This window comes from Elephantulus edwardii, unplaced genomic scaffold (genome assembly GCF_000299155.1).
Source record: "Elephantulus edwardii isolate Elephantulus edwardi_28Jun2011 unplaced genomic scaffold, EleEdw1.0 scaffold00113, whole genome shotgun sequence".
Classification (NCBI taxonomy): domain Eukaryota; kingdom Metazoa; phylum Chordata; class Mammalia; order Macroscelidea; family Macroscelididae; genus Elephantulus; species Elephantulus edwardii.
Genome location: NW_006399863.1, coordinates 6,743,376 through 6,758,932, shown reverse-complemented (window position 1 = coordinate 6,758,932; position 15,557 = coordinate 6,743,376). Strand labels below are relative to the sequence as shown.

The following is a 15,557-nucleotide window of genomic DNA, read 5'->3' as shown; positions in this document are numbered from 1 at the left end:
GTTTTATTTTATACATGCCTCCAGCTAAAACTTAAGCTTTTACTCTCGCTCACAGAAGATGGGAATGTGAACCCAAATCTAGACAGCCCTGAATCCAATTTAGGTTGCTGCAAGCGTTGCAGTTTTCTATCGGCCAGATCTTACTGGAGCTCCTCAAAGGAGACAAGGGCGGGAAGGGAGGGGAGCGAGAAACCCAAGGCCCGGGTCTGGGAAAGCGCTGCTCCTGACAGGCTGTGACATGCCAGCATTTGCGCCTGTTCCTCTAAATGGCCTTCTCTGTCGTCTCCCATTGGTGCCCATGATGGCACATCTTTCATCACGGAGTCTGCTGTCCTCCTCTGAACTCACCGAAGGGCCAGATGTAATTAGAGGAGGTCAGCCAGGGGAGTGGCGAGGGGAGAGAGCTAGACTGCCTCATCCTAGGTCCGACCTCCAAAAATCAGATACGGGGTCGCCCTGTCTCCCTGTTCACTGCCTTCAGCAAGTCCATTAACTGGTACACGATGATTCATGCTGTGAGGGGCTAATCTTTGTCTTCCAAATGGTTGGCCTTGATATTTAGTTATTTTTTAAACTACTGTGTAGAGAAATAGCTCTCACTTGATTATGTTTTGAAAAGTTATTTCTCCTTGATGAATCGTTACCTTTTTTTTTTTTTTAAATGAGCTTGATCCTGCAGACTTTCTTTTCTTCTTGAGTGTTTGAGCAGCTTGCTGATTCTCCGCATTCCTGGGTTCCATCACGTTGTTGCAGGCTTTTCTGTGAGAATCGTCCTGAGGTTTCTGGGAGTCTGCCAAGTTGAAGCCGAAAGCCTTGTATTTTGTTGTTGTTGTTGTTGTTGTTGTTGTTGTTGTTGTTGTTGTTGTTGGCTGCCTCACTCTCATTGTACAAAAGCAGTGATACTTGTTCCACAGAAATCCCATTTCAGAGACAAGTGCGTTAGATTCCAAAGGAAAATGAAGCCTCAGCCCCATCTTACCTTGTTTTCCTCCAACCCTAGACTACTGATGACCCCTCTGAAAACAGACAATGTGTGGTGCCCATGTTCCATCCCAGCCCAGAGAAGACCTAACCCCTTGACTTTCTATCCTTTCAGCTAAGAAACGCCATGGTCAATCGCAAGACGGGCAAGTTTTCCATGGAGGTGAAGAAGACAGTGGACAAAGGGGTACATTTCCCCCCCCCAACATTCTTGCCACTTAATTTAAGACAAACCACTGTGAAAAATTAGCTTTGAAAGCTATATCTGGAATAAATATCTTTCATAGTGATCATTTTTCTCTTGTCTTTACTTATCTCAAGATTCATGTAGTACTGTTAAACTGATCATAGTGTGTCCATTTATTTTTATTTATTTCTGGAAACTTCACCTAGCAGACTAACCATGTTTTCTTTTCTCTACGACTTTTTCCCCCCCTTTCAATCTAGAAACGGGTTTTGGTGATGACAAATGACTACTATTATACAGACATCAAGGGTACTCCTTTCAGGTAGAGCTGGCCATAATCCATGGAACATTCCATCAGACCCATCAGTTGTGTTTGTACAAAACCTGCTGACGCTCTCAGAGCCCATCATCCGAAGATAACCAAACAGCCTGCCGCAGGGCTGGAAAGAGTGAGGAAGGGGGCTTTTCCCACGCCGCTTTTGTTTGTCCAGAAGGGGTAGGATGGTTCAGGCTCACCTAGGAGAACTCACTCAATTGGTCATGGCTTTGCATCTCATTAACAAGCAAATGATCTTTGGGAGTTCCCACCAAGTGTGGAGAGACTTAATTCAGAGGGTTACCAGGGTCCTTAACCATCTAACTTGCTGCCCAGTCAGTTCCATTTCACTTTTTCTTTCCATGCCAAAAACAAAACAAAACAAACCCAAACTGAGACTCTTTCAGACTTGGAGGTGGCATATTCATCCTCACATGACATGCTTCTGCTTCTAATTTCTCTGAACTGTCCTCCTGTGCTTGTCTACCTTTGAGTCCTGTTTTTCCCTCTTTGTAATAATTCTAGAAAGCGCCTTGGCCTCATTGCCTGCTCGCAGATGCGTATGTGGCGTGCTAAAAGTTCCCCATCGCTAACCCACTGTGGTAACGAGTGCTTTCTGTAAAACGCTCCTTCAGTAGGGCTGCTTCATATTTCTAAGCCGGTGCCTCACCATGCTAAAAAGAGAATTTATTGACTCTAGATTTAGCTAGAGAAGAAACCCTAGCATTGATGTCAAATAGTGCCAGGGACTGTGGGTGGATTCCATTTGGAACCAGAAGCCACTGAGGGAACCCCAGAGCCACATAAGTGGCTTTGCCAAATGAAAAAATTTGGTTTTTTTCAAAACCTTTTTTACTTTGGGCAAGAACAGAAAAGAGCCTAAGTCAAGTCAGTAAGAGTGTTTTGGGGGGGAGGATGGGAGAGGGCTGGGCTGAAGCTCACAACACAGTAATGTGCCTGCCCTCCAGTAGCAGTGGAAGTTTGCAATTTTGAACTTGAGAAAGGGGTTCAGTTCCCCAAGTCTCAAACACTTGCAGGCCAGAAAGACCCATCTCTGGCTGGATGCAGGAGTGGGACGTGTAAGGTGGTAGAAAGCATAGGGTGCAGGAACTTAGAAGTGCTCGCTGGAAGGGTGAGTCGTTTGCCACACTTCTTAAAAACCCTTCGGAACAGCCAATTGCTGCTGGCACTTCCAATCAGAAATTCTTTTGAAGCAGCTGATTGAACCTAAGAAAAACCAACACCAACTATAATCAGTGAGGTTTTGAAAATAAACTGTCTGAAAAAATTGTTTACAGAACATGAAATGGAAATGGGGAAAATGGAAAATAAGAATGTTAGCCCACAAGTCTATCCCAGTCGATGCCATGGACTTCAAGATCTGCTTTTGTTTCTTTGCAGTTTAGGTGTGGCGCTCTCCAGAGGCCATGGGAAATATTTCTTCCGTGGGAACGTGACCATCGAAGAAGGTAAAGTGCACTCTTTGCTTGTCTTCTCCTTTGGTGTAGGAAGAAAGCTCTCCGGAGCTAGTTACTAAGTTATGCAGCTCCCTTGTACCTCTGGCCATCCCTTCTCCTGGAATAAGATACCATTACCTGTCTGCTTGACGTCACCTCGTCTACTGAGACTATCAGGCTGATGGGAATCCCCGTTAATGATGCTCTTCTTTATCACTTTGTTGATTTCAAACCCCTGATTGATGTAAATCATTAGTCAGTCAGGCTACTAATAGAAAGGTTGATGGTTTGAATCTATGAAAAGGCACCTCAGAAGAAAACCTTAATGATCGACTTCTGAAAGGAGGAATCAGTCTTTGAAAACTCTACAGAGTTCAGTTCTGTTCCTGCACCCACGGGTGACATATGTCATGGTCAAGCTATGACAGCTCTTTTCTGTGTATTTGATCTATAAAGTTATTGAGGCAACTCAGAGCAATCAAACATTATCTATATTCTCATCGGTGGATATCAATAACATGAAAAAAATACATGTTAGTATAAAAATTATAATACATGTATGCAAGTCTAGTCTTCTACACAGAGGAGCCACAGACATGTCCTGGGTTCATGTCAACCAGGAGCCAGAGAAAACGGGGTTCCTATAAATTAGGAACATAGATCAGGAGTAAGTAACACTTCAAGGTCCTGATTCCTTGTCTTCATAAAGCACCTGCAAATAGTAAGCATCGAGTAAATAACAACAGTTGCTACATTTAAATTGTAAAATTGCTACCAAATACAAAGTCTTTTTCATCTCTCAACAACTCAGTGAGATCTGTGGTGATGGTCGTGTCATCGAGAGAGCAGTAAACTGAGGCTCAGAGAAGTTACCTTTCCAGTGTCACAAATTCACAGAGAAGGGGCGAACTGACCTCTCTAGAGTTCCAAGTCCTGAGTTTCCTGGAACAAGTGACTTGTGTGTTCTGGACGCTCATTTTTGCATGTCCATAGAGGAGGAGGTGGATCCGATCAGTACTCTTACTTAGTGTCTTTAATATGACAAAGTGCAGGAAGGTCATTTACAAGACTAACTTTGATTGGGTACTAATGAGTATGGTGACTTCAGAAATCAGACCATTGCATGGCTCACCCAGCTGATGTGGCAGAAACAGAAGCATCAGTTGATGATCCATCCAACCCTCAGTTCTGGAGGTGGCCTGTGGTTTACTACTCACTGTGCATCCATTGGTTCATAGATGTTGAGGTTTTTGGTGTGTTTTGTTTGTTTTTTACTTTCAGGTGATTATCTTTCAAGGTGTCAGGACCAAAAGGAGAGTTGAGGGATTCATTTTGAACTGTGTAGAGCCCAGAGTATGCCCATTACAGAGCCAGGCATATAGTCTTTCTTCCTAGAAACATGCAGGAGATAGGAGGCAACTTTGAGACTTGGACAAGATGCTGATAGGCTATATTCTCAGTGGTCCTTTAAGGGAGGGCGGGGGAGGAAAGCAAAGAAACAACCCAAACAAACGTAAAGGATTTTTTGTCTTTGTGGACCGTGTATGGTTCTGTGAATAGCACTGCTCATGAAGCCAAAAAGGTCATGTCTGAGCCAAATAAAATCAAGCTGATGAAGTAGCTTCTAGTTATAACAGCAGACAGTGAGTTACTGCTTGTTTCTTCACACCCTACCCTTCCTCTTCATTTCACTTTCTCTCTGTATCTTTCACTTTCTGTATCTTTCTTTTTCATATACTCACATACAAAGGGTATTGCTTTATCTTTTGGATCCTTTCTTTAGTTATTATCTTTTGCCTGTATGATCACAGCTGAGCAGTCTCAGACAGAATTTCAGAGCTGACTATAACCACCATGTAAAAAATGAGTCTTGAGTCCTTTGGATGGGAGGGAATGTCTGGTTATCTACACAAATGAGGTCAGATCTTCCTCTCTCTGTTGATCCTCTGTAAAGGGAAGGACCTACAACTTTGCCAACTTCGCTGAATAATAGATTCTGAGGAAGCTGTTCCCCTGTGGACTAACTAGTAGGGATGGTGTCATCTTTAAGAACTGCGGCAGCCACACAGTTGGCTCTTCTATAAAGGATGCCTCCATACTGAGTGTAGGCCATTTAAACAGACTTCATCAATGCCAGGCATTAGATAGATGGAGAAGAGATTACTCTTGCTCAGAAATGTAGGGAACAATTTCTAAAACTGAAGGCGTCTAGGTGGACCTCTCTCTGCCTGCTGAAATGCTTCTTTTCTGAACCTCTTTTGACATAGCTCTATCTTTTACATGTGCGGTGCACAGTAGTTCAGTAAATTAGAGCTCATGTCATTTTTCTTTCCAGCATTATCAGTAGATGTGACTTTATCTGTAGAAACAAAAGTAGAGGTGACGGAGTCAGAGAAAAAACTCAATCTCCATGCTTTCCTAGGAACTTGAGAGGAAGCATTTACAGAAGGCCTGACGTTCAGGATTGGATCGCTTATGTAAGATACTGTGAAACATAGCCAGAGAGGACTCTGTAGATCAAAGCTGACTGGAATTGAGCCTGAAAAGATAGCTACAGTTAACTGTGTTAGCACAATATTAAAAAGAGTAGCATCTCACCGCAGGGAATTTGTACTTACTTTTCCCTCCTGCCTTGAGCACTCTTCCCCCAGATAACCTATATGACTCTCTCTCAAGGCATCCAGGTCTTTGCTTAAAAGCCACTGTCTTAGTGAGACCTTCAGTGACCACCATATTTCTCCATTCCCATCTTTAGACAGTCCCTTTATTTCCCCCTCTATGCTCTATTTCCTTCACAGCCCTCACCACTTCGATAGGTGCCACTAGAAACTACCATGGTAACAGTCATTTTTATTTTACTCATTACTGTTTTCTCAGGCCTTGGATCCTGTCTTGTGTTTAGTAGATGTTCTGTAAAGGTATAGAATGAAGGAAAGAATGAGTCATGGAAGGGAAGGAGGAGAAAAGAAGATGATTAAGATTGAGAAAAAGAAGGGATAGAGGGGGGATGGATGGATGGATAGATAGATAGATAGATAGATAGATAGATAGATAGATAGATAGATAGATATGGACGGACGGATGGATGGATGGATGATGGTCGGTCATTCTCCCAGTATGTGTTGGAGCCAGGATATGTTCATATGGGTCATAAGTGAGAATATTTAGTCTAATTCATTCTCTGTCCTTTTAAATAAGGCAGGAGTGTAGTGTTTTACTGTTTCTTTTATAGTTGTATATTTGGTAGACCTACTGGGAACCTGAGAGCAGTAATATGCTGATGGTCACTTAGGAAAGTCTACTTCCTAAAAATATGCTAGAAGTAAGCATTCTGAGAGTTCCTATGGTCATCATTGCAGATGTGTCAACCTTTTAATGGCCTATCACCATCTCTTTAAAAGGCAGGGCTATTTCACAGTTAGAGTGATCTGTAACATTTTATAAAAATTCTGCATACTGGACAATGCCCTAGCTATCTTTGCAGTCTGATTATTCATTTTTCACTTAGCATTCTAAAATAGCAAGGTATTTTTGCTGGTCAGAAATAGTTGAGTATTAGCAATCTTATATTGTTCAGCCTATAATTTCATCCTATAATCACTCACCAGTTAGGGGCTATTGGAATTCCTGTTTTGTATATAAAGAAGCTAGCATATAGAAAGTTAACCAAACTGTCTGTAGGGTAAGTTTCTCTTCTACTGCTTATGGATGTGGCATCTATTTTTTACTTTTTAAAAAATTGCGATATATTACAATATAAATCAATGCAAAAAAATTGTAAGAATACAGCAAATCTATCCCCCTATCCATCCTCATCCTTCTGTTCCCACCCCTTCTCCCCTTCAGCCCCCATACCATCTCACTTCAGTACCAGTGGGACAGTTTAGCAGGGCAGCAAGCAATAAATGTTAGGATGTGGAAAATTCTCATACACTGTTGGGATTCTAAGACATTACAACTACTCTGGAAGGCAGTTTTAATTTTCTTCAAAAAGCTGAACATAGAAACTTGGTATGGATCTAGCTATCCCACTCTTCGGAATATACCCCAAGGAAAGTAGAACTGAGACACAAATGGAGATTTGTACACCAGTGTTTGTAGCAGTGTTATTTTCCATCGCAAGAACATGCAAACAGCCCAGATGTCCAACCGCAATCAAATGGATTGAGAAATTGTGATACATTCACACAATGGAATATTACACAGCACTCAGGAGCAATGATTTTGAAAAATACTACGTAATTTGTTATATATATATTTTCAAGTATTCAAGGCATTCCTGGGATAAACAGCCAAACAACGTGATAGATAGTGAATGAGAGAGGGATGTGGGAAGAGAGTCTTCCCGGGTGGAGGAATGTCTCTTTGGCACAGAGTCCTTGTTGTCAGGCACAATCCTTTGTTTTGTCGTCCACCCCTTGCCCACTACTGAGCCCTTCCCTGGAGCATGTGTATTTTTTTTTTAATTTAATACTGTTCACCAGATACTCTGCTGGAGAAGGAGGGGGCAATCTCCTCCTGTACCAGTCAAATCTGATTTGATGGTACACATAAAAATAATACAATAAAAATTTTTTTAAAAAATTTAATACTGTTTTGCTCAGGACAGGGCGAGGTTCAGAGCTACTGTACATAGGGTTGCTATGGGTCAGTTGTTTTGCTTACAAAATTCATATACATTGTGTTTCATTCATACACATTGTATTTCACACGTTCCTTCATTCACATTGTGTTTCATATGATCATTTCCACACACTGTGTTTTATCAAATTAATCACCATTGATCTATTCCCACTTCCTTTACCCCTTCCCTCCCTCTGTCCCCCAAACTCTACAACCCCATGATTTCCCACTCTCAGCCTCCCAGCCCCCACCCCTTCTTCCTTTGGACTTTTATACACACCTTACTAGTTATCCTTCTATTTTTACAATAATGGTATTAGGCGGTATTTGTCCTTATAAGACTGAGTTCACCCACCATAAAGATTTCTAGCCTTTCTCATGTTATATAATATTCTTCAAAGTCATTTCTCCTGAGTGCTGCATAGTATTCCACCATGTGAATGACTAACAATGTATTGATCCATTTGTTTGCTGATGAACATTTGGGCTGTTTCCATTTGCTTGCGATTGTAAATAACATAGCTGTGAAAAATCAGTGTACAAATCTCCATTTGTGGCTCAGTTCTCTTTCCTCCAGGGTATATCCCTAGCAGTGGGGTTGAAGTACCAGGGATGGTAAAGGGGAGTCAGTGCCCTACCTGAGTAATGAGTTCTCATTATCCCCTTCTTGACCTGCAGGCCTTCACGACCTGGAACACCCTGATGTGTCCTTAGCAGATGAATGGTAAGAATTAAGTAGTCCATCAGCGTTTGTCTTTGTTGCCCTCATTGATTTCTTGTTGTCTGTGCTCCCTTACCTCATTATCTTGGCTCAGAAGAGAGGGAGGAGGCATTCTCAATACTGACATGCTCTTGTTTTGGACCATGTTGTGTCTTAGGTCCTACTGCAACACTGACCTCCACCCCGAACACCGTCATCTGTCCCAGTTAGACGCCATTAAGCTCTACCTCAAAGGCAAAGAACCTCTGCTCCAATGTGAGTCTGCTTTCAAACGTGTGCTGGACGTGTATGTGGTGGCGGGGTGGCAGCCTGAATGCACAACCCTGTTTTGCCTCCTTTTGAAGGACAGTTTTGCTCTGGCAGTACCATTAGTCACGTTCAGTCCAGCCAAATATCTGTTTCCTGCAGGAACAGAAGAAAGAATACAAGTTCCCAAAAGTCACACTGAACTTCCAGTCCCATTTTAGCTCTTTGCATTGAACCTGTCCCTCCTACCAAGCTATTAAGCATTTGAATAGGAGGGCAACGTGGCACCTGAGAGGGGATGGTGAATGCCCACTCATCACTCCATTATTTTACATATGAGTAACCGAGATGGGACATAGGACGTTTCTCATCCTAGGCTATACAATAGGTGTCATGGTTTTCCCAAGGGTTGAGTCAACACTGTAAGACATGCTGCCCCTTCTGATACATATGTTCTTACTCTTCCCCCATCGAGTGTCTTTTGGGGATGTGCCGTGAGTAGGAAATGGCCAATGTCTGGTGCTGAAGAGGTGGACATGTTCCCTAGATGCAGGAGGAGAGCTTGTGCTCTCTATTGCTGGGCATCTCTGGTAGATAAAGTCCGAGCTGGTGAAGTTTTGCCCCAAATGTGCATGGTGCCACCTCTAATGAGCATGAGTGATGAATGAGGTAAAAAGCACTTCACATACTTTGTCTTATGGAACAACTAAGGCCGCTCTCCAGGCGATATAAGAGGGCACCCAACTACTAACAACATCTTCATGGCATGGATTTATATTTGAGGATCTGCTCTGACCAGCAAAAGATCAGATGAACACCATACAGGCCTAGTTTTGCATCTTCTTTGCCCTGTCTTAATGCCAAAGTATAGCAATAAAGGAACAGCGTGGCAGTCACCCTTTGGCTTTACTGCATACTAACTTTTTGCCGTATATTCCTCAGGCATTTTAAGAAATGAAACATTGAAGTAAATGTTGAAGCCCTTGTGTACCTAACCAGCCCTGTTTCTCCCCCACATAAATTTGCCCTGAATTTGTTCATCATTTCTTTGTATTTCATAGTTTTACTCCACGTATAGATACCCAAAACCAAATGTTTTGATTTACCTTTATTTTCTAAATGAAACTCTATATACAAATATACATATATTTATGTATACACACACACATATATAACATTATATGTATTATTCAGCAACTTATATTTTCATTCATTGTATTGTTGTGATTCATTGGGGCTGATCATTTAACACTTAATGGATTGGTCTGAGTTGGCATGTAGAATTGCATTTCACACCTACAATTCCATTTACCCATTATCCTCGGAATGATGAGTAGTCTCCAGTTTTTGCTTTTACAACAAAGTTCCATTCCTTTGCCTTCTTGGACCCCAGCTAAGGTGAGAACTGCCCCCACTAGGGAATAAAGAGTTCTTCCCCTGGGGTGTGATAGAGTTCTGGGATGTCTCACCAACAACACACACAATGGCACCTTCAATTCTTCCTCCACAGACTCTAGTCACTGTGGATTAAGGCAGAGAAGCCCTTTTGAAAAGGAAAAAAAAAGTCTTAAATGGAAATACTCATAAAATTTAATATAAAAACTTAAAGAGATATGATAATTTATTAATCATCAAGTCATATCTCTTTCTTGCCACCAGCTGAGATCAGGGCACTACAGACAATTGAGGTTTTGATAGAGGACAGAAATGACACACAAGAACAAACTTTAAAAGAAATTACTGCCTTCTGTACCTGACACTTGAGATGCAAGGTGTTGATCCGTAGCCTGGACCACAAGATGAGGTGAAAAAGCAGAAGAAGCAGAAATGCGGGACTGTCCTCCCTTCCAGATAAATTGGGGGCCTGTGTCTTGGTAGCATATCAGGTGCCAGATACGAGTGTTTCCTGTTCTTGACTGAGGGGAGGCTAACTCACGAGGCAGCACACCTGTGCGTGAAGAAGGATCCTCCGGATCCTGCATGGGAATCTCAGTGAGCGTTTCCTGTGCCCTCTCGGGAGGCACACCAAGCCTGTGTCCCTCCCACAGGTGATAAAGAATTGATCCAAGAAGTCCTCTTTGATGCTGTTGTAAGTGCGCCAATTGAAGCGTATTGGACCAGTCTTGCCCTCAACAAATCTGAGTAAGTGGTTGCACGTGTCGTCCTCGTAGGGTGATTTCCTCACAAGGGGTCCGAAATATGGTTATGGTTTAAGAATGTAACTGTTTTAGGAGCCAAGTGTGAAAGTGTTTTAATTCTCCCCAAAGCTCCAAACCACAAGAGCTCGAGCAGATTAGTGGCTCAGGCTTGGATGGCAGACTCCTGGGTTTGACATATAATTTGTTTGAGTTTGAACATTACATGAAATTCGGTATGCTGAGGTAGGGTGACACTTCCGAAAGAGAGAGGGCGGTGGAAGGAGCACTTTGCTTCCTGCCTGGCCATGGCTTCCTCTGTTTCAGAGACTTGAGGGAATTTGGGATCTGAGCCAGGTTAGGTTGTGAACAAGACAGGGAAGTGAGAGCTCGGTTTCATTAGAGTGTCAAATGTAACCCTGTGGTTTTCGTTGAAGTAGAGGTCTCAGGGGCAGGGGGGCCAGGCAATGGCAGTTGTCCTCAAAGGCTAAGATGATAACTGTTTTAACAGCTTATTATTGCTATTAATTCAGATAACTGTTAAAAGATTAAAAATAAGAAGCTCATTTCTTTTTACAATACTGCCACTGTTCCATTTCCTCCTTTTTTCTATTGTCTGTTGGCCCCAGCCTTTCTTTCATCTTCCCTTCTATATAGTCTCCTCTCTCCCCTCTATTGTTCACCTTGGTCTCATTTTCCATCAGACACTGAAATCAGTATTTGATCTGCTCTGTGTCCAGCACTGGGCTATGTGATGGCCAAATGGGCATATTCAAGACAAGCCAAGTCCGTGTCATCACAGCAGAGTGTGATACATTCTTAAGACTTGTAATAACTGCAGTAGAGGAAAATAGAGGAGTGGAGATGACCAGCACAGACAGCTTTTCTGGGTAGGAATTAACTCACAGCTTAGAGAGCATTCGGGGAAATGGGACGGCATATACCCAGGCCCCAAGAAACATGTGTGAGACATACTTAATAAATTTAAAGAAGCTCTGGTGACCTAGGGAGTTGTGTTCCACCCATGTACGTTTGATCCACTTACTCATTTTATGTCTAACATAGGAAGAGCTCTAGTGGTAAAAGTCCATAGGAAGTTGTACTGCTGACCTGCAGTGCAGACCGTTCTGGTGGTTCAAATCCACCAACAGCTCAGAGGGAAAAAGATGAACAATCTCCTCCCGTGTGTGACTGACGCCTCAGAAACCCAGTGGAGGGTCACGGTGTGTCCGTTCTGACTCAGAGACAATGAATTTGAGGGTTTTTCTGAGAAAGAAGCTCAACAAAGCCAAGATACAGCAAGCGGGCTAGAAGATGTTGGAGACGAGGCTGCAGAGAGCCCAGATGGTCCGGGAACTTAGAAGTCAAGTTAAGGATTTGGGATTTTATACTCTCAGTACTGGATAATCATTGAAAGAGTTTTAGAATATGAGGTGAGCTCTGGGGGCCTAGTGGCAAGAACCTGCACTGAAATCCCAGAGGTGAGCAGTTCAAATCCACCAGACGCTCCACTGACTGTACCAGTCAGATCTGATTTGATAGTATACACATACAAAAAAAATAATAATTTTTTCAAAAAAGAGAATGAGAGATCTGATCAGGGTTGCATTTTTTTAAAAAACAAAATCCCCACAAAGCTGTATTAAGAATAGTGTGTAATGAGGTGAAAATGATAGGAGAAGATCCTGTTGGTTTCCAAAGGACATGGTGCTTGAACCAGGATAGTGATATCTGACAGTGGACACAGAGAGATGGCTCTGTGGCATGCTTTAGAAGTAAGACACACACACCTAATAGTAGATTCAGTATACGGGGTGAAGGAGGCTGATCTGTTAGAGATCTTTTTTTCTAGGTTTCTGACTTGATCGCCCAGTAGATAGTCTTGCGATTTCCTATCACAGAAGACAGAAGAAGAGACTGGACATAGACAGAGTTTCCTTCTAGACATTTGCCGTTTCAAAGTGAGGGTGTCAGATAGGCAGTTCCATCCAAGTGTCTACAGCTCCAAAGAGAAAAATAAAAAATAGAGACGCCATCTCTCTTGTTCTTTGGAGAGCTGTCCTTGAACTGCTTTCATACTTGAATTAAGTTGTCTGGGGAAGACTGGAATCCTTTCCTGGGGTTGTTTTTGCTCATAGATGCGGAAATGTTTCTTTTAGGGCCTCCTGAGATGCTGACTCTTAGGCAAAGATTGTGGATTCATTCTGAACAGATGCTAGAGATTTCCAAAATGGTAGCTTGCTTTCTAGTCCACATCTGTAAATGATTGGACAACTTGGCTTTCCAGTCTGGTGTAGGCTACAAGCAGAAACAAATGCATATGCATTGGTTTTTATTCGCCCCATAAGCACTTCAAGGTAGCAGTGACCACTTTACTGGGCTGTCAAAGATCAAATAGCCAAGTGATCTGAGATTGAGGATGACGTGGATAATACTTCAGATCAGATTGCTACTAGCATCTCAGGCCGCGAAGCACATTCACGAATCAGCATCCCCTCAGTACATTTGTTGTTGACTAAAGTTACATGTTGGTGGAGGAAGACCATTTGCTCTTTCAGAAGGAGAAGTATGCATGCAGATCTCCTGGGAGACACGTTCAAACACATGAAACCCGCCTTGGAAGTTTAAACAAAATCATCTTTAGTGAATTTTCCGGTTAGCTTCCTTTGCTAAGGCCATTCCTAAGGTTCTTACAAATAACTTACAGGGCTTTTCAAAGAAGGCAGGGCAGTTAGTGCTTTATTAAGTTCTTTTTGCTGGGTAGTAAGACTAAGGCCCATGGCCCCGGTAGACATTATGACCATGGTCAGCTAGATGTTCTCCTTTAGTTCCCCTCTACCCCAGCTGTGGAATTCCAGGCCAGGCTGTGTCTGTGGGATACTGCACGTTTGATTCAGAGATGCAGTAACCTTTTCTCCCTAAGGAGAGATTCAACACAGTCTTGGCATAGAGAGAATAGACTGAGTAGCATCGACCTTAAAAGCCAACTCCAAATGTGGTACTTCCTCTCTTTCGAGTCTCTCCCATCCTCAGAATGAACCCATCATCCCTGGTGTTCCATGCTGCACTGCTGCAGGTCAGTGGTTTGAATCCACTAGCCGCTCCACAGGAGAAGGTGGGCCAGTGTATGAAGACTTAGAGCCTCAGAAACAGATGGAGGCTGGCTGTGAACTGGCATCACCTTGACAGCAGTAGACCTTTTGATCTTCCCAACTTTACAACCAGAATCTTGAGAGAAGGACAAGTTTAGAGTCAGGAGATTCATTTGCTTATGTTGCTCCTGATGGCAGGGAATTTATTTTCCTGCAAGAATCACCTAGAAAACACTTTTTGAAAGGCATAGAGTTTGTATTCTGTGCTTGAGATGTGCATGTGTATACGGCAGAGAGAGGGTGGGGAGAGGGAGAGGGAGGGAGAGAATGTGCGTTTCTGCAGTTTCTTTTTGAAGTTAGAGTTTCAAAACAGTTATTTCACAAAGCACTCCCGAGTCTTACGATACAAAAGACATCGTCTGTCCACAGCCTGTCTGGAGGCGTCCCCCTGATAGCCACTGGTTTCTTTCAGGAATTCTGACAAGGGGGTGGAAGTCGCCTTCCTTGGCACTCGCACGGGCCTCTCGAGAATCAACCTGTTTGTTGGTGCGGAGCAGCTCACCAATCAGTAAGTAGGAGGCTTCTCTGCAGAAGCGCAGCGGCCTGGGATGGGCCAGGCCAGGGGAAGCTGGCTTCGCTGGATTCCACCGCTGGTTCAGGCCTCCCCAGCCTGCTGACATGTCGCCTCTCTGTTCTACCACGGGGGGCCCCCAGTGTGTGTGTCCACCTGCCTGCTGGCCCTTCCACTACCCTTTGTTCCTCACACGCGCTGGCCTCTGGCCACCATGCTGGAGTCCTCTCCCACTCGGGTGAGTCATCACTGAACCCTGGAGATGGAGTGGCTGCTGGCGGAGCAGCCAGAGGGAGGACGGCCGCTGGTCTCCTGACAGATGCCTTCAGGGCCGCCAGCTGTTCCAGAGCTCTGAGGAATCCTGCATGTCCTGGAGTCTGTGTTTCCAGCCTGGTTTTTTGTTTTGTGTGTGTGTGTGTGTGTCCCCTGATGTTTTAATGCCTTTGTCCTCAACCTCAGGGACTTCAGGGCCCCCGATGCAGTAATGGTCGCCCTGAGTCCAGTCATGTTTGACATCCTGGTGCTTCCAAGGTCACCTCAGTGAATGGAGGGCAGAGCACTCCTGAGTTCAGTCCCTGGGTGCTCGCTGCACCGCGGCTCAGTTCTCATGTCTTCCTTCAGAGAACCATGAACCCCTAATGCCTCAAAGCGTTGTTCCCAATGGCTGGTAGATAGTCTGGAAAGTCTTTTCTGAGCCCAGTAAGAAGTTTTCTCTCCGCTCTGCTCCCCCAACTAAGGGCATATGTGGCCAGAGACAAATGGAGTCTGAAGATGTGGGAAGCTCAAGTGTGGTTTACAGATGAGGTAGGAGGTAGGATTCAGTGGTTACCACAGAGCCTTATATACAGTCTTCAGCGTACCCAGGGGCTAAGTAACAAATCCACAGGCAGCTGCCAGTTTGAGAGAGAGTGGTCCAGCAGGAGCCCAGGGAACAGAGGGTAGCCCATTATGAAGCCCCAGCTCAGCAGTGCTGCTTATCTGTTAGATGAGGCACTAGCCCCGTCCCTATCAAGCCAAGCCTATAAAAGGGAAAACCCATTGTTACTTTTTTTTGGATAGTTTTGCCTGAGTACTGCCTTCTAATTCTCCTCCTAGAACTTTTCTTCCCAACATTTCGCATTTATCTTTAATGAATCTGTAGTTGTGACTTGATTTTTAAAGTCCTCTTTAACCTTGACCCCTGGAGAGTTACCCTTGCCCAGAGGACAAGACTCTAGGAAGGGCCGGA

At 43.7% G+C, this 15,557-nt stretch overlaps 1 protein-coding gene across 1 annotated transcript in view; it reads left to right on the top strand.

Annotated features, from left to right (window-relative positions):
• Positions 1-15,557, top strand: part of CACNA2D3 (calcium channel, voltage-dependent, alpha 2/delta subunit 3) — a 1,138,585-nt gene that overhangs the window by 904,398 nt on the left and 218,630 nt on the right. Inside the window, exons 19-25 of the mRNA XM_006892223.1 lie at positions 1,097-1,168; positions 1,429-1,490; positions 2,886-2,953; positions 8,243-8,288; positions 8,443-8,540; positions 10,580-10,673; positions 14,231-14,326. Coding sequence (XP_006892285.1) covers positions 1,097-1,168; positions 1,429-1,490; positions 2,886-2,953; positions 8,243-8,288; positions 8,443-8,540; positions 10,580-10,673; positions 14,231-14,326 — 536 coding nt within the window. The remainder of the gene's footprint in view (positions 1-1,096; positions 1,169-1,428; positions 1,491-2,885; positions 2,954-8,242; positions 8,289-8,442; positions 8,541-10,579; positions 10,674-14,230; positions 14,327-15,557) is intronic.